Source organism: Pantherophis guttatus, chromosome 18, assembly GCF_059756535.1.
Source record: "Pantherophis guttatus breed Tessera chromosome 18, ASM5975653v1, whole genome shotgun sequence".
In the NCBI taxonomy this organism is placed as follows: domain Eukaryota; kingdom Metazoa; phylum Chordata; class Lepidosauria; order Squamata; family Colubridae; genus Pantherophis; species Pantherophis guttatus.
In genome coordinates, this window is record NC_142080.1 from 4,982,356 (window position 1) to 5,009,318 (window position 26,963).

At 48.3% G+C, this 26,963-nt stretch overlaps 1 protein-coding gene across 3 annotated transcripts; it reads right to left on the bottom strand.

Annotated features, from left to right (window-relative positions):
• Positions 1-179: 179 nt before the first annotated feature.
• On the bottom strand, positions 180-25,546 carry NXF1 (nuclear RNA export factor 1). Of its 3 annotated transcripts, none has more exons than XM_034425336.3 (22): positions 25,222-25,546; positions 23,171-23,375; positions 21,938-22,094; positions 20,264-20,347; positions 19,545-19,649; positions 19,308-19,388; positions 18,328-18,397; positions 18,007-18,095; positions 16,114-16,221; positions 15,889-15,998; positions 13,417-13,453; positions 12,698-12,766; positions 12,464-12,519; positions 10,872-10,979; positions 9,165-9,188; positions 8,324-8,382; positions 6,732-6,847; positions 4,633-4,675; positions 4,446-4,518; positions 2,638-2,862; positions 1,802-1,862; positions 180-991 (listed from the first exon to the last, which is right to left on the bottom strand). In XM_034425336.3, exons 1-22 carry the CDS (start codon positions 25,529-25,531, stop codon positions 953-955), a joined length of 2,229 nt encoding a protein of 742 aa, XP_034281227.3. In that variant the 5' UTR covers positions 25,532-25,546; the 3' UTR covers positions 180-952. The 3 variants fall into 3 exon arrangements, with proteins under 3 accessions (XP_034281227.3, XP_034281226.3, XP_034281228.3); XM_034425335.3 differs by having other exon boundaries at positions 9,165-9,191; XM_034425337.3 differs by lacking the exon at positions 9,165-9,188.
• Between the last annotated feature and the right edge of the window lie 1,417 nt (positions 25,547-26,963).

Below are 26,963 nucleotides of genomic sequence, written 5' to 3' on the forward strand. Positions count from 1 at the left end.
AAGTCGGCAGTTTGACTCCCTAGTACAGGACTCCTGCGTGAGTAGGGGGTTGGACTAAATGACCTCCAGGGTCCCTTCCAACTCTAACTGTAACCACCGTAGAATCCCCCTCCCCCCCCCAGATTCACAGAAGACAAAGTCAGTTCCTCGTAGGCCCAAGAATGCGACACACAAAAATCCAAGATTTTAATAACAACTTTACTAGGCAGAGTGTTTCCAAGGACTGGTAGGAAAACGCAGAAGGTAGAGCTTGTTGGGATAGAACGGTCCCCGCAAGCCGCCTTCTCCTTTAAAAGAAAAACAACAGACGCTACGATTTGAGAGCGTGCGCCTAGGAACGAAGAAACTTAATGCTCGGGGGGAAAAACAAAATAACAGGGTTTGGGAAGCTTTAACCCAGTTTGAAAGTTTAAAGAGTGCTGGCAGCACTGCTGACCCATCTCAGCGCATACGAAACGTGACTTTCGAGACAAGGATGCTTTAATGGGGGGGGGGGAAAAGGTTTACGGATTGGCCAAAAATAATTCCTTAAAAAATTTGATGTTTCCGAACGGAAAGGGATTGAAGGAAAGGAAAGGTGGGAGTTTCTTTCTTTTTTTTTTTTCCCTTTCTCTTTCCTCTCTGGCTTCTGAATTTAGTCTTCTCGGCCGCCGGCTTCTCTCGGCGTCTCTTCCAACTGCCGACGGCGCTGGGAACGGGAGCTGCGTCGTCTTCTACTACGGCATAACTCACGTTTTTTTTTTTCTACCTCCACCCCGAACGGCAAAAATGTTTTAAGAGGCACGGCGTTTCACACCCCCCCCCCACACGATTGGGAGCAGGGCAGGAGTCTCTTTTAATTTACAACGGATAAACTTTTTATTTACAAAAAAAGAAAAAAAAAAAAAAACCCCAAACAGGTTATCCGAACAATAAAAACGCTGCTCTGGATCGACTTTGGTCGTTTGGACGCTCAGTGGATAAACGCCACTTCGGGGATCTTCTGCTGAGCCTGGGAGAAGCAGAAAAAAAAAAAAAGAGGGAGGAAAAAAGTGAGAAATCGAGGCTTTCTTAATGTCTGGGATATCGGCAAACGTCTTTTGAGGTGTCTTTTGTGGGATGTCCTGGACTATGGTACAGGCAAGTCCTCGACTTACAACAGTTCTTTCATTCCCCATGCAAAGTTCACGGACTTAGGATCGGTTTTTCACACTTAACAACCGTTGCACGTGTGTCAGACTGCGGTACTGTCTCAAGATTAAATGAATCTCCAAACTGCCAATCTTTAAGGAAATCTTTAATTGAGCTCAGCCACCGGATCATGACTCCGCGCGGACAAGACTGACCTTTTGCCTCCCAATCCCTCCCTTTCCAACCCCCAAGACTCTGCTTCTCATTGGCTGTCTTCCAAATCATTCTTCAGACTTCTTTTCCCCGTCATTTCTCAGGAATGTGCCCCCACCCCTTGATCTCCACGACAACCAAGCTTCAAAGGGATTTTGCAGGCAAAAGTTTCAGAGTTTATCTTTCGCTGTCCTCCGCTCTCTCTATGGCAGCGTTGCAACGCTGACAACGTAATTTAAATTTGATCACGTGACCATCGGGGGGGAGAGATGCCTCAATGGTTGTTAAGTGTGAAAAATGGCCGTTAAGTCGCCTTTTTTCAGCGCCCGTTGTGACTTTCGGCCACCAAGGGAACTGTTGTTAAGTGGAGGGCTAACCTGTATAATGTCCAGAATCCCAAGGGAGAGGCACCACTTGCTCGCCCTGGGCACAAAGAGGAATCAGGTTGTGTTTCCTAAGGCAGAGACACGACACTCACCTTCAGCTGGGTGTAGGCATGAGCTGCTTTTGCGTAGTTCCAATCGTTGTCCATGAGGCACCTGGGGAGGGAGAGAGAGAGAGAGAAAGAGAGAGAGAGGAGAGAGATTGAGAGAGGAAGGATTGAAGGATTGAAAGAAAGAGATTGAGAGAGGGATTGAGAGAGAGGGAGGGAGGGAGGGAGAGAGGGATTGAAAGAAAGATTGAGGGAAAGAGAGGAGAGAGATTGAGAAAGAATAGACAGATTGAAAAAGAAGGGATTGAAAGTTTGAGAGAGATTGAGAGAGGAGAAAGCGATTGAGAGAGGGAGGGAAGGAGAGGGATTGAAAGAGGGAGGAAGAGAGAGATTGAAAAAGAAAATAGAGAGATTGAAAGAGATTGAGGAGGGATTGAAAGATAGAGAGGAGAGAGATTGAAAGAGATTGAGAGAAAGAGATTGAGAGAGGAGAGAGGGATTGAGAGAGGAGAGAGAGAGATTGAAAGATTGATAGATTGAAAGAGAGAAGAGATTGAGAATAGAGAGAGGAGAGAGAGGAGAGAGATTGAAAGAAAGATTGAGAGAGAGAGACGGGAGATTTAATTTAATTTAGTTAATTCAATTTATATGCCGCCGATTATATGCCGATTGAAAGAGAATAGAGAGATTAAAAGAGATTCAGAGGAGGGATTGAAAGATAGATAGATAGATAGATAGATAGATAGAGATAGAGATAGATAGATAGAGAGAGAGAGAGAAGATCCTTAAGCCACGGGAGAGACCCCTGACGTCAGTCAGACGCCATCTTTGCCTCTACCCCCTACCCCTTCCTGCCCTCGCTCTCCCCCGCCGGCACTCACTTCTGAGACCACTCCAGGTTCATGCCCGACTGCAGGGAGAAATTCTGCAACATTTCCTGCTGCTCGGCCGTCAGGGTGGGCCCGGGGCTCGAAGAGGGCATGGGCTCGGTGGAAGGGGTGGGCACGGGGCTGGAGGACGGGGTGGGGGCCGGCATGACGAAGGCTTTGCGGATTTCCGTGTTGTTGGCTTTGCGGATGAAGAGCTGGTCGTTCACGATGCTCAACCTGGGGGAAAGGAAAGGAAGAGCTGCAGGCGGATGCTTCCCCCATCCCCCTGTGCAGGGAGTCCTCAACTTATAACAGTTCATTTAGTGACTGTCCGAAGTTACCACGGGACTTCGGACCGGCTTTCACATTTACGACCGTTAATCAAAATTCAGGCGCTTGGCAACTGGGTCGTATTTACGACGGTCGTAACCTGGGGTCACCCAATCCCCTTTTGTGACCTTCTGTCTAGCAAAGTCAATGGTTTCACTTAACAACCGGGCTACGGACTTAACAACGGCGGTGATTCTCTTAACAACCGTGGCAAGAGAGGTGGTAAAATGGGATCAAGCTCATCTTAACCAATGTCTCGCTTTAGCAACAGGAAATGTTGGGCTCCGTTGTGGTCGTTAAGTCGAGGACCGCCTGTCCACAGGGCGTGGCCCGATTCACTTTGTAACGAGGCGACTCGCTGAACCGCGGTGATTTCGCGACCTTCAGGGCAAGCCGAGTCAAGCGGGGGGGAAGCCCGATTCACTTTATAAATGATGCACGTTATAAACTGCTTCCCTTAGCAATTGTGGCAAGGAAAAAGTCGCGAAACTGGACAAGGCTCGTTTAAAAGACGTCTCGCGTAGCGACGGGAATGCTGGGCTCAATGACGGCCATACGTTGAGGGCTATCTGTACTCTAGCAGTTGAGAGAGGAGGGGGAGTCGAGTCTGAATCATTTCTATCCTCCTTTGTTTCCCGTGACCCCCAAAAGAGCGTCCTGGGAGGCAGGCTGAGCCGAGAGTGTGCGAGTGCGCCCATACAGACCCGGGGGATGGGGGAGCGCTGAGAGTCTCCAAAATCTTAAATAAAAGCTACAACCAATACTGACTCACCCCATCGTGCCGGGTGCTAACCCTACGCTCACAGAGTGGCTTTCCAAAAAAACTACAGTTGAATGTCGGATTCCCTGTTATCTCTCGCAATGACTCTCTAAAATTTTTGGGTGGGAAGAGGAAAAAAAAAAGAAAAAGAATAAAAAAAGAGAGTAAGGAAAGAAAAAAAACAAAAACCAGGCAACCACTGAAGACGATAACGCTGGAGGTTTCAATAAAAGGAGGATACCTTTAGGGTTGAAATGATGCTCTGCTGAGCTTGGTGGTGGGTTTTCTTGTAGACATTTCGTGACCCAACTAGGTAACGTCATCAGTGCTAGAAGGGAGTGGGGTTGGTGGGAGGAGGAGGAGGAGGAGGAGGAGGAGGAGGAGGAGGAGGAGGAGGAGGAGGATGGTTGGGTCCTTGGTGTTCACTGAGCTTGGTGGTGGTTTTCTTGCAGACATTTCATCACCCAACTAGGTAATGTCATCAGTGCTACACTGGAGGGTGCTGGGCTTATAAACCCAAATATCTTTTGGAGATGTTTTGACTTCAGGAGGCAACAAGATTCTTTCAAGGGGGGGAATGGTGATGAGAGAGATAAGACAGCGACTGACTCAAAGGCTCTAAAAGGCCTTTGGATTCGAACCGGGGTCTCCTCCAATCCCGGCCAGGCAGCACTCTGACGTCCAGAGTGGCCCCTGATTACCGACCTTTTGAAACTACCGCTTCCCTTACCCGCTGTGGCCCACAGGTACGGCAATGAAGACCCGGGTGAAGGCTCGCACCAGCTCCCGTGACCGGCTGTCGACTGGAGAGGGAGAAAGAAACAGAGAGGAGGGGTCAGGAAGGGGGCCCTGTATGCTGAGATCCGACCACTCCCCCTTGCGTTGTAGGACGGGGGCCTTTCGGCCATGTAACTCACCTTCCTTAAAGATTCCGCTCAGGCTAAAACATAACAGCGAATTCTGAAACGAGAAAGGAGCGAGCATTAAAAACAGAGGGGACTGGCAGGCCGCCGACACACCACTCACAAAAACTTACAAAGCCACAACCAGGTACAACCTCAAGACGACACAGAGCGTAATTATAACCAATATTTACTGGAACAAGTTATGTTTGAAGAACAAGCGAAAGAAACCACGTGAACTCGGGGAGTAAAAACTCTGGTTATAGCATCGATTTAGACAATTGGCAGGAATTATGGGAAAGCAGCAGAAAACTTACTTTAGTAAGAGGTGGTTGTTAAGACATTACTGGTTACAAACTACAACTGAAACGTGAATTTTACTTATTAAACATCAGGCCAGATAAAATGAGCACTAACAAATGGTATCTGATGGTTTATATCACAACTGCGGCTAGAATATGCCTCCCCCAAAACTGGAAGGGTAAAGATACGATTATAGGGAAAATCATGGAATGTGCAGAAGCTGATAGTCTAACTAAAATTTTAAGAGATCAAAAAGACTCTGCATATTTCCAATGCTGGGACTTATGGTATCTCTGGTTAGATAATAGGAGGAGCCTGAGTGGCACAGCAGTCTAATGCTACTGTTAAAGGTAGTATTTAGCTTCCAGCTGCCTGCAATTACTGCGAGTTCAATTCTCACCAGGCTCAAGGTTGACTCAGCCTTCCATCCTTTCTAAGGTAGGTAAAATGAGGAACCCGGTTTGTGGGGGCAATAAGCTGACTTTGTATAAAATATACAAAAAGTATGAAGGCTATTGCTTAACGCATTGTAAGCCGCCCTGAGTCTCCGGAGAAGGGCGGCGTATAAATCAAAATAAAATAAATAAAAAATAAATAAAATAAATAATAGAATAAAAAAAGAGGACAATGCTAGATTAGACTTTTATTTTTTATCTGTTAATTTAGATTGAAAGTTATGTACGGTGTAATGTTCTCACCGTGTTTGTCGACAAATCGTCTGTTTGTACTTTTTTAAAGAAATAAAATTTATTTAAAAAAAAAAGAAAAAAGAAAACTTACTTTAGCTACCACGTACAAAGAAAATCTATACACAGTGTTCTATAGGTGGCATCTCTCACCCACAAGACTATCCAAAATGAGCAAAAATCGTTCACCGATGTGTTGGAAATGCGAGGCAATGCCAGGGACTTTTTATCAGAGATAAGAAGGATATCGGATCTCCGGGTCTTTCGCCGTGCCCTGAAAACTTTTCTTTTCCATCCAGCAGGGCTGGCGTGGAAACCCCCCCCCCTTTTTTATAGTTTTTTAGTTTTTTAGCTTTTTAGCTTTTAATCTGTCAATGGGTTTTAATTCGAATTGTTTTAAATTTGGGCCAAAGTATGTAATTCTTTTTAATAATTTTAAATTTTGTATTGGTATGTGTTGTTCTGCCAGGCAGGGCTATCAACATAATAATTTTAAATTGGGGTATTTTAAATTTTTGGGGTTTTAAATCGGCCAAATCTATTTAATTATTTTAATTTTAATTATTGTTGTGTCCTGTGTTTTTAAATTGGCTGTACACCGCCCTGAGTCCTTCGGGAGAAGGGCGGTATAGAAATAAAATTATTATTATTATTATTATTATTATTTAGTTCTGGCTGTGCACCGCCCTGAGTCCACTAGGAGAAGGGCGGTATACAAATTGAATAAGATGAAATAAAATAAAATGAAATAAAATAAACAAACAAACAAATAAATAAATATCATATGGGAAGGAAGAGCCACCGCTCCTAGCGAAGCCCCACCCTAGCTCTGGGGATAAAAGGCAGGGGGCGGAGATGAATAGATGTGGCAGACAACTATTTATCTCCCGGATGGACGGACTTGTAAGCCTGCGTTGAGAGAGAAACCTTTTGCTGGGGCTGCCGGCGGTCCTAATAAAGGAATCTTTGAGTTCACGGCGGAGGGTTTGTCATGTTTGGGGAGCTGGATCAGAACCAGAGGCCTCCCCTTGGCTGATCTCAAAATACAGCTAAGCCTCGACTTAACGACCGTCATGGAGCCACAGCCCATCAGTCAGACCTGGCCAGCCTTTTCTCCTTACTCACCGTTTGCGCGCAGACGTCCACCACAAAGGAATTCACGTCGTGCTGAGTCTTGGGTAATTCGCTGAGGAAAGCCACGACGTTCAGCTTAGTGTGTTTGAGGAGTCGGAAGCGCAGGGCTGAAGGGGAGGAAGAGAAAAAGTCAAGGAGGCAAATCGGGGCTTTCTACACAAAAACTGAAACCCAGAAGGGAAGCGAGAGGCTTCCTGCCTCAAAGGAACGAGGAACAGAAACAAAGAAGGGGGCCAACAAGGACGGTGGGAAAGCGATTGAAAGAAGACTGGATATTAAAAAAGACTTCAAAGGGAAAGAATTTGGGAACTAGGAACCAGAAGGTAGAAAGAGGGACTCGAACTCGGGGGTATTTATTATTTATTTATTATTTATTATTATTATTTATTAATCAAATTTCTATACCGCCCTACTCCCGAGGGACTTAGGGCAGTGAACAGCCAAGATAAAATACAGATAATACAAATACTAAAAATCCCTTAAAATTATTAAATATTTTGGCCAAAACACGGATTAAAACACCCAATTTATAAAATCACAAATTAAAAATTTAAAAGAGGAAAGTTAGGCCAGGCCAGGCCAGCCTGCTATTGGGTGTACAACTTCTATGCAGGAAAACTTGGGACCTGATCCTCGTTTCCCCAAATAAAGGGATCCAGGATCAGGAGCTGGGAAGGATCTCAATCTGTGAGCCTTAAAAGGCAGGCTGGGCTAGACAGAAGGACAGTTGGACTGAATAAAGAGGGTTTTTAATTTTTTCCCCGCCAACACTGGAAGTTTTAAAGAAGATTTGGATAACCTGTTTGTCTGAAGTGGTCTAGGATTTCCTGCCTAAGCAGGGGGTTGGAATAGAAGACCTCCAAAGTCCCTTCCAATTCGTTTGTGTTGTGTTCTAATTTTATAAATAACTCAAAGTGGTAAACATACTTCATTCCTCCTCCTCTTTTCCCCAGAACCACCCTGTGAGGTGGGTTGCACTGAGAGGGAGGGACTGGCCTAGGGGTGAAATCCACTTACCTTTGCTACTGGTTTGCAAATAGGAACGCGCGCAAGCACGCAACACCTCTGCGCATACGCAGAGCGTCAAAAATGGGACGTGATGACGTCCAGGCAGGTGGACAGAGCCTCCGGTGCTACTGGTTCGCCCGAGCCGGATAGAACCAGCTGCATTTCACCACTGGACTGGACCAAAGTCACTCAGTTGTCTTTCCTGCCTAAGACAGGACTATAACTCACCGTCTCCTGGTGATTGGCCCAAAGTTACCCAGCCGGTTTTCATGCCTATGAGGGGACTAGAATTCCCAGGCTCCTGGTGATTTGCCCAAAGTCACCCAGCCAGCTTTCATGCCTAAGGTGAGACTAGAACTCCCCATCTCCTGGTTCCTAGCAAGTGCCTTCTCTATTAGACCCAACTGGCTCTAGCTAGCTGATTAAGGAATTTAAGCAGGGAACAAAGTATGGAAACTTTCTGCGTTTTTTTAAAGGATTCGCAAGGTTTTCGCTTTGCACCCAATGCTCTTTCATGCTAGGCCTAAAAGGTAACCCTGTAACGCCCAAACCTCCTTTTGTCATAATTTGCTTACAAGGATCCTTCAGTCGCTTGACATTCCGGCTGTTTTTGAAATATTCAGACAAACAGTTCCTGCAGGGAAAAATAAACAAATAAGTAAATAAATAAAAAGACTTCAGTGCACATTATTAAATAATGAAAACTGGGGCAGTTGTAGGGAAGGGTGGGTGGGGGGAGAGGTAGAGAACTCTTCCTAGTCCTTCACTTGAGTAACAAGAGGCCTATCTTGCTATAAATCTCATTAAAATTCTAGGCCCGTGATGGCGAACCTCTGGCACACAGGGCCCTCTCTGCGGTCACGCGAGCCGTCACCCAGCTCAGCTCCACCGTGCATACGCGCGCCTCCCGCCGGCCAGCTGATTTTCAGGATGGGGGATAGATAGATAGATAGATAGATAGATAGATAGATAGATAGATATGAGTGGAGGGAAGGAAAGGAAAGGAAGGAATGAAATGAGGAAGGATGGAAGGTTGTTTTTGATGAGATGGGCTATATAAGATAGATAGATAGATAGATAGATAGATAGATAGATAGATAGATAGATAGATAGATAGATAGATAGAAGAGGGAGGGAGGGAAGTGGGGAGGGAAGGAAGATTGTTTTTGATGAGATGGGCTATATAAGATAGATAGATAGACAGATACTGTCTTTCCCCGAAAATAAGACCCTGTCTTATATTTATTTGAACCCTGAAATAAGCGCTTGGCCTTATTGCCATGCGCTCAAAAGCTCGATTGGGCTTATTATCAGGGGATAATATCTTATTTTGGGGGGAACAGGGTATATACCTGTGGGCCGAAACTATTTAATATCTTTTAAAATTGTTTTAAATTTTGTATGCTATGTTTTTACCTTGTCTGTTCACTGCCCTGAGTCCTGCTGGAGAAGGGCGGTATAAAAATCAAATCAAATGAATAAATAAAATAAATATACAACAGGAACAGGAAGCGCCTCACAGGAGCAAATAGAGGTAAATCCTAGAGAGGCAGGAAATGCATCACAAAACAATGGAGGTGAATGCTAAAGAGGAATAAAGCTGCATGCAAGGCTGACATAACACCTGTAACAGCAGGGAGGCCTACTAGGCCCAAAACGGGGGTGGGGGTGGGGGTGTCGCGTGCACATGCGCGAGACGGGGCTGCATCGCATTGTGGGTGCTGTCATGCACACATGTGCGCGCTTTCGGCACACGACAACAAAAAGCTTAGCCATCGCTGCTCTAGGCATTGACGTTATCTACGTTGACCAGAAGAGTCCGTCTTTGGGATCGGGTCCCCCTGAGCTGACCGAAACCCTCGCTTTTCAAACTCAAGCGTCAGCCTCCTGCCCCCCCCCCAACAATTCTGGCTCCTCATTTTATCGACCTCAGAAGGATGAAAGGCTGAAGGTCAGTTTTCTGAGTGGGTTCCCTTCTTAATTACGGGTGTTGAGCATCCTAAATTTCCTTTCCTTTTTTTTTTTATTATTTAAAAATTAAATTAAATATACAGTTAAAAACATTGGGCAAAGTGCGACTTCTCTGGTTCCAACATTTCCATCACATTTTTCCTTACAACAGCTACAATTCAATATTCAATATATATACCTTTGTGCAATCTTATAAAAATTCAGCTACATCAATCTCTTCCGTCTGTGGAAGTGACCAATATTCGATACCAATACATTTCCAGCACATCGGTGAGAGGTTTTTGTTCATTTTAGCTAATCTCGCGGGTGGGAGAGGCCACCTGTTCTGTTCCCAAAGCATCTGGCTTTGGCTAGTTAAAACTCTAGCAAACAGGTTTTCATACAGATCAAGTTTATTTCGGGTATCCTCCAAATATAGACTTACAATCATGGGTGAGTCAAGGTGGGATTCATCCGTATATTTCATAATCTGTCCCATTTCTTAGTGTAAAATGACAGTAGATCTGTCCCTCTGTTCAGAAAGCATGCTTCTCTCCTCCGGGGCAATTTGTAATGGCCGGGCTTTGTTCTACACCCCAGGCAGAGCGCCTCAGTGGCCAATCAGACACACAGAAGTGGTCACATGTCATGGACTACATTTCCCATCATGCAATCTCTCTCTCTACATCTCCCACAATGCAATCTCTTCAGGAGACCGCTCTTAATTCTTAAGGTAACTAATTCACTATCTGAACAGCACACCACTTGTAAAACACCTTGTAGAGGTTTTCTTTGAATGCAGTGGCTAGAGTTAATTTTCTATTCCTCTCGCATAACTCCTGCCCTTTATCTAAATCAATACTATAACCGAAGTTTTAAGCCCAAGCTAGCGTGATTTCTTTCACCTGCTCTTCCGCCATAGCATATTCCAGTAGGTATTCTACTGGAATCCTGAATTTTCACTTGAATGGGTTTGTACCCCGAGTCACAGGAAGAAAAGGAAGTGGATGCAAAGATATCCAGCTTAACTCGTTGCCCTGGTCCAACGAGTGCGGGGTGAAGGCAGCCACTGAGTTTTAAATAGCTCTCTTTACACCCCGGCGCATGTTAAGGTGGAACATGCCGAACCCCCCCACCCCCAAAGCCAAGCGGTGGAACCCCCGGAAAACCGACCTGTAAGGGTGATTCCCGGAGAACGGGATGCTCAGCGAACAGCACGCCCCCTCGTGATAGGCATCCAGCAGGCCTTGTCGGTCTCCAGAATCGTAGATGGCGTAGTATCTGGAAGGGAACGGACAACTGTATACCACCACAAGCAGCAGGATGCACTACTGCTTTCATAGAACACGGGAGAGCGGGAAGGGACCTTGGAGGTCTTCTAGTCCAGCCCCCTGCTCTACCAGCAGACCCTATACCCTCGATGGCGAACCTATGGCATGCATGCCACAGGTAGCACGCGTAGCCATATCAGTGGGCGTGCGAGCTCAGCTCCGGCTGATTTTCGGGCGTCCTGGGCCCCACCGGAAGTTGGCAAACGGGCCATTTCTGGCCTCTGGAGGGCCTTGGGGGTGGGGGGGAGGCAGTTTTTGCCCTCCCCAGACTCCTAGAGAGGCTCTGGAGTCAGGTGAGAGAGAAAAATGGGCCTTCCGGTTAGCAAACGGAACTCAGCAAATGGGCCGTTTCTGACCTCTGGAGGGCTTCTGGGTTGGTGGGCGGGTAGGCAGTTTCCGCCCTCCCCAGACTTCTAGAGTGGGGGTTCGTGTATGCATGCGTGGGTCACGTAGAATTATAGGGGTGGGCACAGATGTGTGGATCTTGCCCACGGGCCGTGTGTTTGACACCCCTGAACTACACAAAGGTCAAGATTACTGGTCTATCCTTCCAAAATGTCTGCGCATCAGGGGTGAAATCCAGCAGGTTCTGGAGAACCGGTAGTGGAAATTTTGAGTAGTTCAGAGAACCGGCAAATACCACCTCTGGCTGGCCCCAGTGGGGTGGGAATGGGGATTTTGCAATAAGTATCCTTCCCCTGGAGTGGGGAGGAAATGGGGATTTTGCAGTATCCTTCCCTGGAGTGGGCTGGGAATGGGGATTTTGTAATATCCTTCCCCTGGAGTGGGGAGGGAATGGGATTTTGCAGTATCCTTCCCCCAGGAGTGGGGAGGGAATGGGGATTTTGCAGTATCCTTTCCCTGGAGTGGGGAGGGAATGGGGATTTTGTAGTATCCTTCCCCGGAGTGAGATTTTGCAGTATCCTTCTCCCGGAGTGGGGTGGGAATGGGGATTTTGTAATATCCTTCCCCAGAGTGGGGAGGGAATGGGAATTTTGCAGTATCCTTCCCCTGGAGTGGGGTGGGAATGGGGATTTTGCAATATCCTTCCCCCAGAGTGGGATTTTGCAGTATCCTTTTCCCGGAGTGGGGTGAGAATGGAGATTTTGCAGCATCCTTCCCTCAGAGTGGAGAGGGAATGGGGATTTTGCAGTATCCTTACCCAGAGTGGGGAGGGAATGGGAATTTTGCAGTATCTTTCTCCTGGAGTGGGGTGGGAATGGAGATTTTGCAATATCCTTCTCCTGGAGTGGGGAGGGAATGGAGATTCTGCAGTATCCTTCCCCTGCCATGCCCACCAAGCTACGCCCAAAGAACCAGTAGTAAAAGAATTTGAATTTCACCACTGCTGCGCACCCTTCACCCTGTGCTCCTCTCACGTGTACTAGGGGTCAACTGCTCTGAATTATTAATTATTAATAAAGTGATACTCACTGTTGTAAAAAGCGAACGATCAGCATTTTCAAACCTTCGGAGGCAAAATAACTGCCCTGCGGAGAGAGAGAGAGAGAGAGACCAGGAGGCTGGTTTGAAGGAAGCGGGTTTCCAAGTGGACAAGGGAGGACGGCTGAATTCGGGATACCCCCATGTGGTCCGTAACAGGTCGTGTGTCGTCCCTCCCCACACAACACCCATTTCCATCTGCCCCTTCCCCAAGGTTTGGTCTACCTTGCACGGAGGCAGAGTAGTCGGCGTTTCAACGTCAAACGAGATCGGCGGGGGCAGCTCATGACCATCCTGCAGAGGGAAAAGAGGAGACCTTGTCAAATGTGCCTGACACACACACACATACACACACATATATAGCAGGACATGTTTGACTCTGCTGCCAGCTTTGCTGGCCGCCGGCGGGCCACGACAGTGAGGAGGTTGGGGAGCAACATGTGCCAGTCCTGGGGGCTGGGAAAAGCTCGGATGAGGGCTCTGCGTCGGAGGCAGAGAGGGAGCTAGACAGCAGTGAGGCAGAGGAACAGCTGGAGCCTGTTCCCAATGTGCGCAGAGCTTGCAGAAGACAAGAACAACTCAGAAAGCAGGGCCGACTTGGGAGTAAAGCCACCCCTCGGAGGTGATTGGCCCCTCTCATAGGAAACAAAAGAGGAGCAAACGGGGAGTGGGCTTTTGCAGGAAACAATTCGTTCGTTCCGTGACTCTGAGAGACTCTGTGCCAAGTTTGGCCTTGTACTGTGTTTGGAAACTATTGACAATGGCAGCTTTCCAAGCGAGATAAGGTCTGTGTTGATAAGTCTTCCTCTGAAAGACTGTTTGGACAGGCCTTGCTGACGGTGAATGAAAGGAATTCACAGTCGTGTAAATAAAAAGGTGTTTTTGCCGGGACCAAGACTCAGCTTCCTGATTTTTAAGGGAGCCTAGGTCAGAGCAGGACTCACCAGCCGCAGCAGCTTGGGGAACCGTTCTCGGATGGCGCTGTCGGAAACAGAACAAGAATGAGTACGCAGCAGGTCCTGTTGGCACAGCCGACCCCTCCCTCTGACCGCCTGTCTCAGTGGGCCCTATCGCCTGCCCTCGGGAGCCCGTTTCGTCCATTTTAGGAACGGCGCCCACGCATTCAGCAGGGTTTTTAATTCCCCCAGCATGGTGCTGATGGGCCAAGAAAGAAGGGAGTCATAAACGGCTCCGGTGGATGGAAGTTTAAAAACTTCTCCAGCTGCCAATCCGGTGTTTCAATTACGAAGCAGCTAGTCCTCTTGACACGGGGCATCTTGCGCCGGTCAGCATTTTGCAAAAGAGTTTCGTTCGACAGGTTTGAGCCTTGGAGCGATAGCTCTCAGGGCGAAGAAACGAGGACGTGGCTCACCGGAATCTTTAAACGAGGAGCTGCGAAATAAGACTTGACTGCTGTTTTTTAGATTTTTTTTGGGGGGGGGGATTTACAGCGGCTTTAAAACAAGAGCCGTCAAATGAAGGGGGCGTCTAGCGTCTGAACTCAGGCCCAGTCTCTTAAGTCAGGCGCTAAAAGGAGCACAGTAAAAGACCGTGAAGACACAGCGCCTCTTAAACGAAGCTCAATCACTTCTGGAATCCGTTAGAAGCTCCGTCGCTGGCCAGTTCAGTAATGGATATCTGATGCTTGACCTCTCTTTAAGGAGAAAAAGTCACCATCCGTTTTCATTCGCTGGACCCTTCTGGCTTTTAAGAGAAATGGGTCCAGCTTGTTATTTACCACTGCGTGGAACAGGGGGTGGCCGTTGGCTTGATGCTAGGAGACAGCATGCCACGGCTCTGCCCCCACCCCCCAAACGCACGCCTCAGTCGAACACCCTGTAAAATGGGGGCATTTTCTCTCCCTGTGCTAGTTTTCCGCATGCAGACAGAGGTGTTCATTTTAAAAAGCAGGCTGCGTGAACTGGAAGGGTCTAAGCACTTACCTGAGGGTGTACTCACCTGGTGGGCTCCTTTATAGGAGAAACGCTCCTTGGGGGGTGAGGGGGGTGAGGAGAGGGGAGGGAGGGAAGGAGGGGAATGGCCAAGGTAAGCCATCGGTCCTGGAGATGCCAGAAGCAACTTCCTGACCACCATCTTTTAAAAACGTTTTTAAAAAATGTTCCTGTATCAAGGTCTAAATCGAATGAATGGTTGCGGAGGACAGGGGTGGGGGGGGCGAGTTGAGAAGCAAGGGAATCCCAGGGGGAAAAAAAAAGGTGTGTGTTTATGTGTGTGTGTGATTCAGAAGCCCGCTCGCTCTGGCGCACAGCCTCCTCCATCCTCAAAAGCCCTTTGGGCGTTCCTTTCCCACCGCCGAAGTCCCGGCGAGATGCCCACCTGGCCAGCCATCATGTCTGAAGCCTCCTTCTGCAGGGAGTGGGGTGTGTGTGTGTGTGCGGAGAGGTGTTTGGCCGATTTGCTCGCCACAAGCTCCGTGACCATTTCAGTTCGGGAGAAACGCCGACCGCTCGGCTGCTTTAAAAGCGAGAACATCTCCCTCCTTGAGCTGTTTGTGGTGGCGGCGGCGGTGGCAGCCGTGCCAGGAGAAAGCACGTGCGTGCGCGAATGAGGTCCCTGGGCTTTTCCTCCCATCGCCTTCTGCTGCCGGGAAGGCTCGTTCCGGCTCCCCTCTGACTGTGCCTGTCTTAGGTTGTTCCTTCCACTGAGGAATCTTACCCGTCATTGGCTAACCAGCCGTCTTGCAGGGGCCACGTTGTGGGTTGTTTTTTTTTTTTTTCCTTCCGGTCACCAGGGAATCCTCGCCGTTTGGCAGCAGCTCTCGTGCCAACGTTAAAGCCAAGGAGGTGCAAAAAAATCCTGGCCCTCCAAACAGAGAAGGGAAGACCCAGAATGGCAGGCTCGGGCCAAGGGAGGTGGGCGAGCCACAGAGGGAAAGCAGGAGAGGATGACGAAGGCTGCGCGCTCAGAAGTCTTGGGGCCTCCGAAGGAGAGAAGATTGAGGGGCGGGTGGGAATGTTAAAGACAGGCAAAAGATGCCCGGAGGGGAACAGAAATGTATTAACAAGGGGAGGAGGAAGAGGAGGGAAGGATGGGTATATGTGCACTTGCTCAAAAAAAAAAAAAAAAAAAAAAAAAAAAGAGCAAACTTTAAATCACTTTGTAAGGCTGAGGTGGGTGAGAAGGAAACCCCGCCGGGCAGATGCTCCAATCTTAACTGCAATAAAACCATGGTCAGAACACATCGCAAAGCAAATTCAGAGAAGGCACAAGGGCCCCTCTGGGAGATCCGACGCCAGCTGGGAAGACGGCCTCCTGGGAGGATCCAGTCCTCAACCAGGCAGGAGAGAAGGCAAAACTGGGGGGCTGTCACCCCATCAGAAGTCCGGGGAGAGAGGGCCACAGGAAGGGCGATTCTCCTCCGGGAGCCGAGGTGGGACTTAAAGGCTGCGGCTCACCTGATATAAAGGGAGCGGTCCCGAAAGCCGTCGCACAGGGGATTGCCGTCCAGCCAGAGTTCGTCCAGCTTTAAGCCTTTCAGCTTGTCCAGCTCGTGTTCGGTCTTCAGCTGGGGAAGAGGTAAGCAGGGAGGAGGCAGAGTTAGGCAGGGGAGGAGCTGGCTAAGTACAGGTCCAGCTTTGAGTGGCGGGGGGTGGGTGGGGGTGGGTGGGGGCTGGGCTTACCTGGTTACAAGACAAGTTGAGGATCTTCAGGTTGGGAGCTTTTTGAACTAGCGCGGACATGTCGTCGAGGCGATAGAGCTTGTTGTCACTCAGGTTGAGGGAGAGGAGCTGCAGAGAATAGAAACTTTATTGTGGCTTTAAATGTACACTTATCAGCATACATTAAAATGAAATTTTCGTTGCACAAAGTCACCCAGCTGGCTTTCATGCCAAAGGCGGGACTAGAACTCTCAGTCTCTTGGTGATTGGCCCAAAAACACCCAGCCAGCTTTCATGCCAAAGGTGGGACTAGAACTCTCAGTCTCCTGGTGATTGGCCCAAAAACACCCAGCTGGCTTTCATGCCAAAGGTGGGACTAGAACTCCCAGCCTCCTGGTGATTGGCCCCAAAACACCCAGCCGGCCTTCATGGCAAAGGCGGGACTAGAACTCTCAGTCTCCTGGTGATTGGCCCAAAAACACCCAGCCGGCTTTCATGCCAAAGGCGGGACTAGAACTCCCAGCCTCCTGGTGATTGGCCCCAAAACACCCAGCCAGCCTTCATGCCAAAGGTGGGACTAGAACTCTCAGTCTCCTGGTGATTGGCCCAAAAACACCCAGCCAGCTTTCATGCCAAAGGTGGGACTAGAACTCTCAGTCTCCTGGTGATTGGCCCAAAAACACCCAGCTGGCTTTCATGCCAAAGGTGGGACTAGAACTCTCAGTCTCTTGGTGATTGGCCCCAAAACACCCAGCCGGCCTTCATGGCAAAGGCGGGACTAGAACTCTCAGTCTCCTGGTGATTGGCCCAAAAACACCCAGCCGGCTTTCATGCCAAAGGCGGGACTAGAACTCCCAGCCTCCTGGTGATTGGCCCCAAAACACCCAGCCGGCCTTCATGGCAAAGGCGGGACTAGAACTCTCAGTCTCCTGGTGATTGGCCCAAAAACACCCAGCTGGTTTTCATGCCAAAGGTGGGACTAGAACTCTCAGTCTCCTGGTGATTGGCCCAAAAACACCCAGCCGGCCTTCATGGCAAAGGCGGGACTAGAACTCTCAGTCTCCTGGTGATTGGCCCAAAAACACCCAGCCGGCTTTCATGCCAAAGGCGGGACTAGAACTCCCACCCTCCTGGTGATTGGCCCCAAAACACCCAGCCGGCCTTCATGGCAAAGGCGGGACTAGAACTCTCAGTCTCCTGGTGATTGGCCCAAAAACACCCAGCCGGCTTTCATGCCAAAGGCATTATGCATATACTCGCATACACACACATACATGACACAGAGAAACATCACAGTCTAGTTTGAACGCATACTTATACACGGCGAAAGAAAAGAATAGACGCCTGGAAATCTCCTCCATGCAGGTGGGCACGTGTGCGCGTGACCCTCCCCCACCCCCACCCCCTCTCCTGGCACGCGATGGCAAAAAGGTTAGCCATCACTGTTCTAGTTCCATCTTAGGCAGGAAAGCTGGCTGGATGACTTTAAGCCAGGCTTGCTCTCATGGTCCACCCCCGCCTTACAGGGTTGTTGTTATCATGGGGGAAACAGCCGAAGGAGCCCTATAAAAACCTCCTTTATATAGGCAGGATATTACATAAATAAATAAAGATGGGATGCCTCAAAAATAGACTCCTTCGTGACAATTAGGAAGAAAAGATCCTTGCATCGGAGGCATAACAGAACGAAAAGCCAGAAATGTTGATTTTTTTAAGGATCGGCGACCAGCCTGCGGCCATTGTTCCCCAAAGGGAGGCCCATCTGACCCGCTAGAGTTCTCCAAAGCGGCCCACGTCCATTTGAAACCCCCCCCAGGTGGAAACGCGGCAAAACCCACTCTTTTTCGTGCCTGCCCCCACCACCCCACCCCACCCAAACCGAGGATTAGGACGGAGGACGGGAAAATGGCTGACCTCGGGGATGTTGTCGTCGATGATCTGCAGCACAGCTAACATGCAGTTTCGGCGGTTCAACACAATGTCGCAATTCTGGGCTATCAGATCTGGGGAGGGAGGGAGGGAGGGAAGAGAACAAGACGGGATTGATTTCACTTCCGGAGCAAAGGATGCCTATAGCCTTGAGAATGGACTTTGTGAAACAAAAAAACCCCCCGCGAGTTAAGTTTACGTGTGTGTGTGTGTGTGTGTGTGTGTGTGTGTGTGTGTGTGTGCTGATTTTAAATGAAGGCCAAACTGTGCCATCGGTGGAAGAAAAGGGAGGGGGGAATGACTCACCGGGATCTGTGTGGATATTTTTCATATCCAAAGCTTGATTGGCGCTATCGTACCTTTTGCTCATACATTGCTGAAAGCAGAAGGAGAGGATGATTTGAGAGGAGGCCGCGATCGCCGCTGGAGGTTGGCATTCCCCAAAGATTTAAGAAAGCAGAACTGATCTGAACTCTCGAGGGCCAAATAGGTCAGAAGTGATCCAAACAATAACGGGAAGCTTATTCGGCCTCCAGGCTGCTCCCTTAAGCTGATTCGGTCTTTAAGCCTGTTTCCTCTCTGCTGTTTCAGCAACCAGCCGCTTCTCCCTCCCTTCTATCTACCATAATAACAGAGCTGGAAGGGACCTTGGAGGTCTTCTAGTCCAACCCCCTGTTCAGGCAGGAAACCCTACATCACTTCAGACAAAAGGATATCCAATCTCTTCTTTAAAAACTCCAGTGAGAAAGGAAGGAAGGAAGGAAGGAAGGAAGGAAGGAAGGAAGGAAGGAAGGAAGGAAGGAAGGAAGGAAGGAAGGAAAAAAGAATATGAGAATAACAGAGCTGGTAGGGACCTCAGAGATCTTCTAGTCCAACTCCCTGCTCAAGCAGGAAACCCTACATCACTTCAGACAAAAGGACATCCAATCTCTTCTTTAAAAACTCCAGTGAGAAAGGAAGGAAGGAAGGAAGGAAGGAAGGAAGGAAGGAAGGAAGGAAGGAAGGAAGGAAGGAAGGAAGGAAGGAAAAAAGAATATGAGAATAACAGAGCTGGTAGGGACCTCAGAGATCTTCTAGTCCAACTCCCTGCTCAAGCAGGAGACCCTATCCCATTCCAGACAAAAGGACATCCAATCCCTTCTTAAAAACCTCAACTTCTGAAGGCAAGCCATTCCAAACCATCCCTCCCTCCCTCCCATCCATCCATCCATCCATCTCTTTCTTTTCCCTAGCGGAGGAATACTTGTACGGCAAGCTAGTAGGAAGACGTTTGCCGAACGTTTTACCTTCAGATGCTCAATATCTTCTGGTTTCAGTTCATGCTGGACAGTCATGGGCGGATTGCACGTGTTTATAAGTATCGCCACCTGAAAGGAAGCAGAACCTGAATTAGGGAAATGGCTTGTGGGAAGTGAAACGAAGCACAGGCCGGTTTTTCAATGGGGGTTGTTCTGGAGCCAGGACCTGCCCTCCCCCACTCACCCCCGCCCCCACCAGCACCTCCCAGGCAAGGATGAACAAACCTTGTATCCATCCGGAGACAAAATTTTACGAGAGGTCTGCTTAAGGGCGTTGGCCACAGAAGTGTCTTCTACGTAGAATACAACCCGATTATTCACGCAGTGGAACTACAATGGGAGGGAAACGTCATCTTGGGATCAAACAGCTTCTTTCCAATTAATTTTACAATTAAAATAAAGCTAACGTTCTTGATAATCGGCGACCTTCTGATGAATGGGGAAGCCAGATTCACTTAACAATCATCATCGTTTAACCACCCCATAATCCCTTGGGGGGGGGTGGAGCCTGGGCAACTGAATGGAGCTAGCAGAGTGTTTTACTGGCCAGATGCCCTTCCTGTTGCCAGAGCGGAGTTTTGTTCAGCAGATATTATTATTATTATTATTATTATTATTATTATTATTATTATTATTATTTATATATATTCTCATCGTACCCAGAGAGAGAAATATCTGCCTCTACCTAGGATCGAACTCACAGCCTCCTGATTGTGAGGCGAGAGCTCCACCTCTAGGCCACCGCACCACTCTCCAGATTCACTTAACAATGGTGTGATTAATTTAACAACTGCAGTGATCCACTCAACAGTGGCAAGAAAGGTCGTAACTTGGGGGCAAAACCCACTTAACGTCTCACTTAACCATGGAAATGTTGGGCTCAGTTGTGGGTTGTTAAGTCGAGGACTCCCTGTAGTTTCGAGGGAGCTGGAGGGCTCTCTTACCTCCACGGGGTGGAAGGGGACGCTGCAGGTTTCGTGTATGGCATTCATCAGCCAGTTCTTTTCGTATTTTCTTCCGTAAGGAATCTGACGAAGGAGAACACAGGAGCCAGTCAAAAATCAGGATTTCTGAGGCACAACCCACAATTCTCTCTTTCTCGTCTGCTCTACCTAACAGCCCTTTAAGGCAACAGCTGTCCAAGCCTCTGAATGCCAAAAGGGCCCCGGATGAATGCCCTGCAGCCTGGCAGATGGCGGGAAATAAGCTGCCTTCCTACAGCTGTCATCAAAGCTTTTTTTAAAAAAAACTTTCCTTTCTAATCTTGACTGAACACCTAAAAGTAAAGGTTCCCCTCGCATGTACGTGCTAGTCGTTCCCGACTCTAGGGGGCGGTGCTCATCTCCGTTTCAAAGCCGAAGAGCCAGCGCTGTCCGAAGACGTCTCCGTGGTCATGTGGCCGGCATGACTCAACGCCAAAGGCGCACGGAAAACGCTGCTCCCTTCCCACCAAAGGGGGTCCCTATTTTTCTACTTGCATTTTTTTTTAACCTGCTTTCGAACTGCTAGGTTGGCAGAAGCTGGGATAAGTCACGGGAGCTCACCCCCGTTACGCGGCAGCACTAGGGATTCGAACCGCTGAACTGCCGACCTTTCGATCGACAAGCTCAGCGTCTTAGCCACTGAGCCACCGTGTCCCTCTCTCTGAACACACACTTGCTTATAAAAACAAAATCACCAGGATGTTTTCTTTCTGTGGCCCCTCTGTTCCAGTTTCTCATTTGAAGCGTTTCTACCCGTATTTGAAATCTCAAGTTTTCCAGAATTTTTTCCCCGTTTCTTGGATTGTTATCTCTTTTATTACTTTTATAAATAACTCAAAACAGCAAACGTACCTTATGACTAAGGCTCCCTCTATTTTCCCCATAACAACCACCTCGTGAGGTGGGTTGGGCTGGGGGGAGGAGGGATTGGTCCAAGGTCACCCAGCCGGCTTTCCTATCTAAGGCGGGACTAGAATTCTCTATCTCCTGGAGATCGGACCAAAGTCACCCAGTGGGTTTTCATGCCTAAGGCAAGTCTAGAAATCCCAGTCTCTTTGGTGATTGGCCCAAAGTCTCCCAGTCGGTTTTCACATCTAAGGTGAGTCTAGAATTCACTGTCTCCTGGTGATCGGCTCAAAGTCTTCCAGCCAGCTTTCATATCTAAGATGGGACTAGAACTCATCGTCTCCTAGTTGTTAGCCTTGCACCAGTGGTGAAATCCAATTTTTTTTACTATCGGTTCTGTGGGTGTGGCTTGGTGGGCATGGCAGGGGAAGGATACTGCAAAATCTCCATTCCCTCCCCACTTGGGGGCCAGCCAGAGGTGGTATTTGCCGGTTCTCCGAACTACTCAAAATTTCCGCTACCGGTTCTCCAGAACCTGCTGGATTTCACCCCTGCCTTGTGCCTTATCTGCCAGCCAGGACAAACTGGGTCTCTAACAGTTGATTACAATTCATAGTACGAAAAGTCTGTGGGGACAATTAAGACCCAAGAGACAAGAAGAGGGCCAAGGAAGGAAGGAACTAGCCCTTCCTGAAAAAGCCCGAAATGGCTCAGTGAAAACTGGAGGCACAAAAGATGTCCTCGTCCTTCTGAACGCCCCAGTCCCCGAATTCCTGCTGGGTAGCTCACCGTAATCCTGAACCAGGTCTTCCTGCTTCCTGTCCCTTTCTGAGGAGGAGGAGGAGGAGGAGCACGGTCCCCAATATTCAGATTTCGTCTCACGGTGGCATTCATAAGGCTCGGACTCCCTCGGTCTGGTCGGTGCGGACGTGACCCGTAAGGAGTGCTAAGAGATAAACAAAGGGCTTTTTTTAACTACGGACCAGAGAGACGTAATTAAATTCGTTTGCTGAGAACAGCCAGTATGAAATTCAGGATTGTGGGAATGCCACAGACAGCATGGACCATCATTTGGATGAAGGTTACACTGCCCTGCAGGTAGTCCTCGATTTACGACCGCAATAGGGACCGGAATTTCCGTTGCTAAAACAGGGCTGTTGTTAAATCAGTCAGCGAATGATTTTAACCGTCTTTCTGCCACGGTGGTTTAATGCAATTGTTAAGGGAATCACAGGGTCGTTAAGCAAATCTGGCTTCCCCCCATTGACTGCACCGTCAGAAGTAATCTGGGATGACATGACCCTGGGGACAGGTGTTGTAAATACATGCCGGTTGGCAAGTGCCTGACGTTTTGATCATGTGACCACGAGGAGGTGATTTTTTTTTCCCCCCAGTGCTGTTGTGACTTCATATAGCTGCTAAACGAATCGTAAATCAAGGACTATCAATGCATTTTTTAAATTTTTTTAAAGTTACAATTATACTTTAATTAACCAAGCCACCTAGAAAACTAGCACCATTTAATTGCTAAGTGATGAGCAGGTTCCAATTACTGGTTTTCCAGCTGCTGTCTTTGAACTTCATGGCTCTTTGTTTAATTACTAGGATGACAAATGAATCAGATGACCTCAATTTCCCCAGGAGCAAACCCCAGAATTTCTCAGCAATGAACTACCGTAAACCTGGTTAGGCAGGAAAGGCTGACTTTTTTTTTCCCCCAGTGCCTACTTTTCGTGTTGCTTCTTACAGGTGGATCCACATATAGGCTAACACAGAGGTGGGCAACTATGGCCCTTTTATGACTTGTGGACTTCAATTCCCAGAATTCCTGAGCTAACACGGCTGGCTCAGGAATTCTGGGAGTTGAAATCCACAAGTCATAAAAGGGCCATAGCTGCCCACCCCTGGGCTAACACATTAAACCAAAACAGGGATCAGAAGGATCACCAAAGCTTTCAAACAAGGATTTCTCTCACAAGCAGACAGTATTCCCCGGCTATTCCCACAGAATCTATTTCTCACTAGCGTGTTCGGAGCACTTCGTGAGCATCGCTCATGAGAACGTCGTCATCGTCGTCGTCGGGCCAGCCACGAGGACCGGACCCAGAACTGTTCCAACTGCGCTGGTGAGAGCCCGTCTCGCTGTACATTTTTCCTCGGAAGGGGACACGGCCCTTTCTCCTCCGCGCATAGTGCCTGTTGCTGGTGGCCACGCGGTCGTCATGTTCTGAAAAAAAGGAGAACGGATCAAAGCGTCAACAGGGTGCCTTGAGGCGGTTCAATTGTATAGAGCAGGGGTGGGCAACGATGGCCCTTTTATGACTTCAACTCCCAGAATTCCTGAGCCAGCCATGTTAGCTCAGGAATTCTGGGAATTGAAGTCCACAAGTCATACAAGGGCCATCGTTGCCCACCTCTGGTATAGAGGGCTGCAGGCAAGGGATTCAAAGCATCGTTCTTCAGTCTTTGGAAACTTTAATTTCGGTGGGCTTCAGACTCCCAGTGTTCCCCAGGCTGCATGTTGCTAAGGTTGAGGAAGATTGGTTTAGAGAAATGATGATTGGGTCAGTTAAGGCTCCAAAATAGATAGGAATAACTGGGCTTGGTGGTTTCCTTGGAGACGTTTCATGACCCAACTAGGTAACACCATCACTGCTGAAGATAAACTGATGATGTTACCTAGGTGGGTCATGAAACGTCTGCAAGAAAACCATCAAGCTCAGAAAGACTGCACAATCTTCCTCCTCCTCTTCTCCACAATCCCCATTCACTTCTAGCACTGATGATGTTACCTAGTTGGGTCATGAAACTTCTTCAAGAAAACAAGAAGGCTCAGAGAGCACCAAGGACCCCACAATACTCCTGCTCCCTGTAAGCCTCGCTCCCTTCTATCAATTCTCCCCCACCCCAGACAGCACCAAGGACCCCACCAGTTCAACCCTGAGCTACAACTACAGGTAGTCCTTGACTTACAGCAACTCGTTTAGTGACTGTTGGAAGTTACACTGAAAAAAGTGACTGATGACCATGACTGATGACTTTTGCAGCTTTTGTTAAGTGAAGGATTACACACATATACACAGCATGCTTTTGGTGCCCGAAAATCTATAGGCGGGCCAACGTCTTACGACCACAGCCGAGCCCAACATTTAGGTTAGGTTAAGCGAAACATTTAAGTGAGCTTCGCCCCGTTTTACGACCTTTCTCATCACAGTTGTTAAGTCAATCACCGCCCTTGATAAGTTAGCGAATCCGACTTCTCGATCGATTTGGCTTGTCAGGAGGTCGCGAAACGGGATCGCGTGACACAGACACACACACACACACCCCGGGGGGGGGGAGGGACGACGACACTGCGACCGTCATAAATACGAGCCAGCTGCCGAGCGTCTGAATTTCGATCATGTGACCAGGGCGGTGCGGGGGGGGAGAGAGGGGGATGCCGGAAAGGTCATTAAGTGTGTGTGTGTGTGGGGGGAAACTGGTCCTAAGTCCGCCCCCCTCCTTTTGGTCAGTGCTGCGGCAGCTTCGAACGGTCACTAAACGAATTGGTTGTAAACCGAGGGCCGCCTGGCCTTCCACACCCCACTGTTAAGAATTCAAAGGCAGAACCTTCTCAAGCATTAGATTTACACCCCCATTTTCTTTTTTTTCCCCTTAGGAAGCCCCAAAACTCCCCCTTTTTTTCCCCCCTTCCCTCCATCACAACAACCCCGCCAGGTAGGCTGAAAGGAGAAAGACTCACGTGGGGCTTCTTCTTGGGGGTGTGTGTGTGGGGGGGGGAGGGGAGTTCAAGCCCCTCCCTCATCAGAACCCTCCTTGGTTTCCCAGGTAACGACCCCTCCCCCTCTTCCCTCAGGTGCCTCCCCTTCCTTTCCCACCCACAACGACCCTGCGAGGTAGGCCGCCACGGCCGAGGACTCTCTAGGAAGGCCTCCCCCACCCCGCCCCCCTCAGCTCCACGTTGTATCCGCCTTGCCCCTCCCCTCGCACAACGACCCTGCGAGGTAGGCCGGGAAGCCCCCCCCACTCGTCCCCTCAGGCCCCTCAACCCACCACGCTCGCCCCCTCACCGCTGTATCCGCCTTTCCCGCCGTCGGCCATGAGGGGAGCCCCGCTGGCGGGCACCTCAGACAACGGCTCCCCCCCTCCGGCACACAAGTTCGGAAGGCCGCCGAGAGAGGCCTCGGAAGAGAGTCGCTTTTGGCTCCCCGGCCGCTTCCGCGTCCGCCGCCGCCGCCGCCGCCGCCGCTTCAACTGCTCGCCTTTCTTCTCCTCCTCCTCCTCCTCTTCTTCTCTCCCCTCAGCGCTTCGCTCTCGAACGGAGGCGAGCCGCCCAATGCGCACGCGCGGCGGGCAACGCGTAGCCGCCGCCGCCGCCATGAGCTTCCGGTGGGGGCGACACGGTTTCCGGGAGGGAGGGGAAAAAAAAAGTCCTTGCCTGCCGCGCAGGCGCGCTTTCCCCGCGGCGCCCTTCTAGCCCACTTTGCGACCATAGATTTAGGCTTGTGGTGCGGGCGGAGGGGGGGGGGAGAGAGAGAGGGAGAATGGAAGGTTTGTTTTTTTTTAAAAGAGTGGCCAAGCTTTTAAGCCTGGTTAGGGTTGGCGCTGAATGGTGGTTTGGAGGGATGCTTTGCCCTGCACCGGTTGCCAGTGGGATGCTAAGCCACGCTTGGTGGGCTTATCAAAGTTGCCAAGATATATGTATAGCAGAGGTCTTCAAACTTGGCCGCTTTAAGACTTGTGGACTTCAACTCCCAGAGTTCTCCAGACAGCATAGCTTGCTGGAGAACTCTGGGAGTTGAAGTCCACAAGTCTTAAAGCAGCCAAGTTCGAGGACCACAGATAGATAGATAAGATAGATTACATAGATAGATAGAAATGATAGATAAGATAGATTGATAGATTAAATAGATAAAATATAGATGATAGAAATGATAGATAAGATATATAAAAGATTAGATATAGATAGAAATGATATAGATAAGATAGATAAAATAGATTAGATAGATTAAATAGATATATAGATGATAGAAATGATAGATAAGATAGATAAAAGATTAGATATAGATTATAGAAATGATAAAATAGATTAGATAAATTAGATAGATATAGTAGATGATAGAAATAATAGATTAGATAGATAGTAGATGATAGAAATGATAAAATAGATTGACAAAATAGATTAGATAGATGTAGATAGAAATGATAGATAAGATAGATTGATAAAATAGATTAGATAAGATATAGATAAAATTAGATAATAGATAAGATAGATAAGATAGATAATAGAAATGATAGATAAGATAGATAAAATAATTAGATAGATAAGATATAGATGATAGAAATATAGATAAGATAAAATAGATTAGATTAGATATAGATAGATGATAGAAATGATATAGATAAGATTGATAAAATAGATTAGATAGATTAGATAAAATAGATATACAGTAGATGATAGAAATGATTAGATAAAATAGATTAGATATAGATTATAGAAATGATAGATAAAATAGATTAGATATAGTAGATGATAGAAATAATAGATAAAATAGATAAGATAGATAGATAGAGATAGATGAGAGAGAGAGAGAGAGAGAGAGAGATTTTGAAGAGTCCTTCATTTAATGACCGGTTGAAGTTACACTGAAAAAGTGACTTATGACCATTTTTTCACACTTAACCATTGCCGAATCTCTGTGGTCACATGATCAAAATTGGCAACTGGCATGTACTTATGACGCTTGCTGTGTCCCAGAGTCACGTGATTCTCTTTCTTGACAAGCGACGTCAATGGGGAATCCGGATTCGC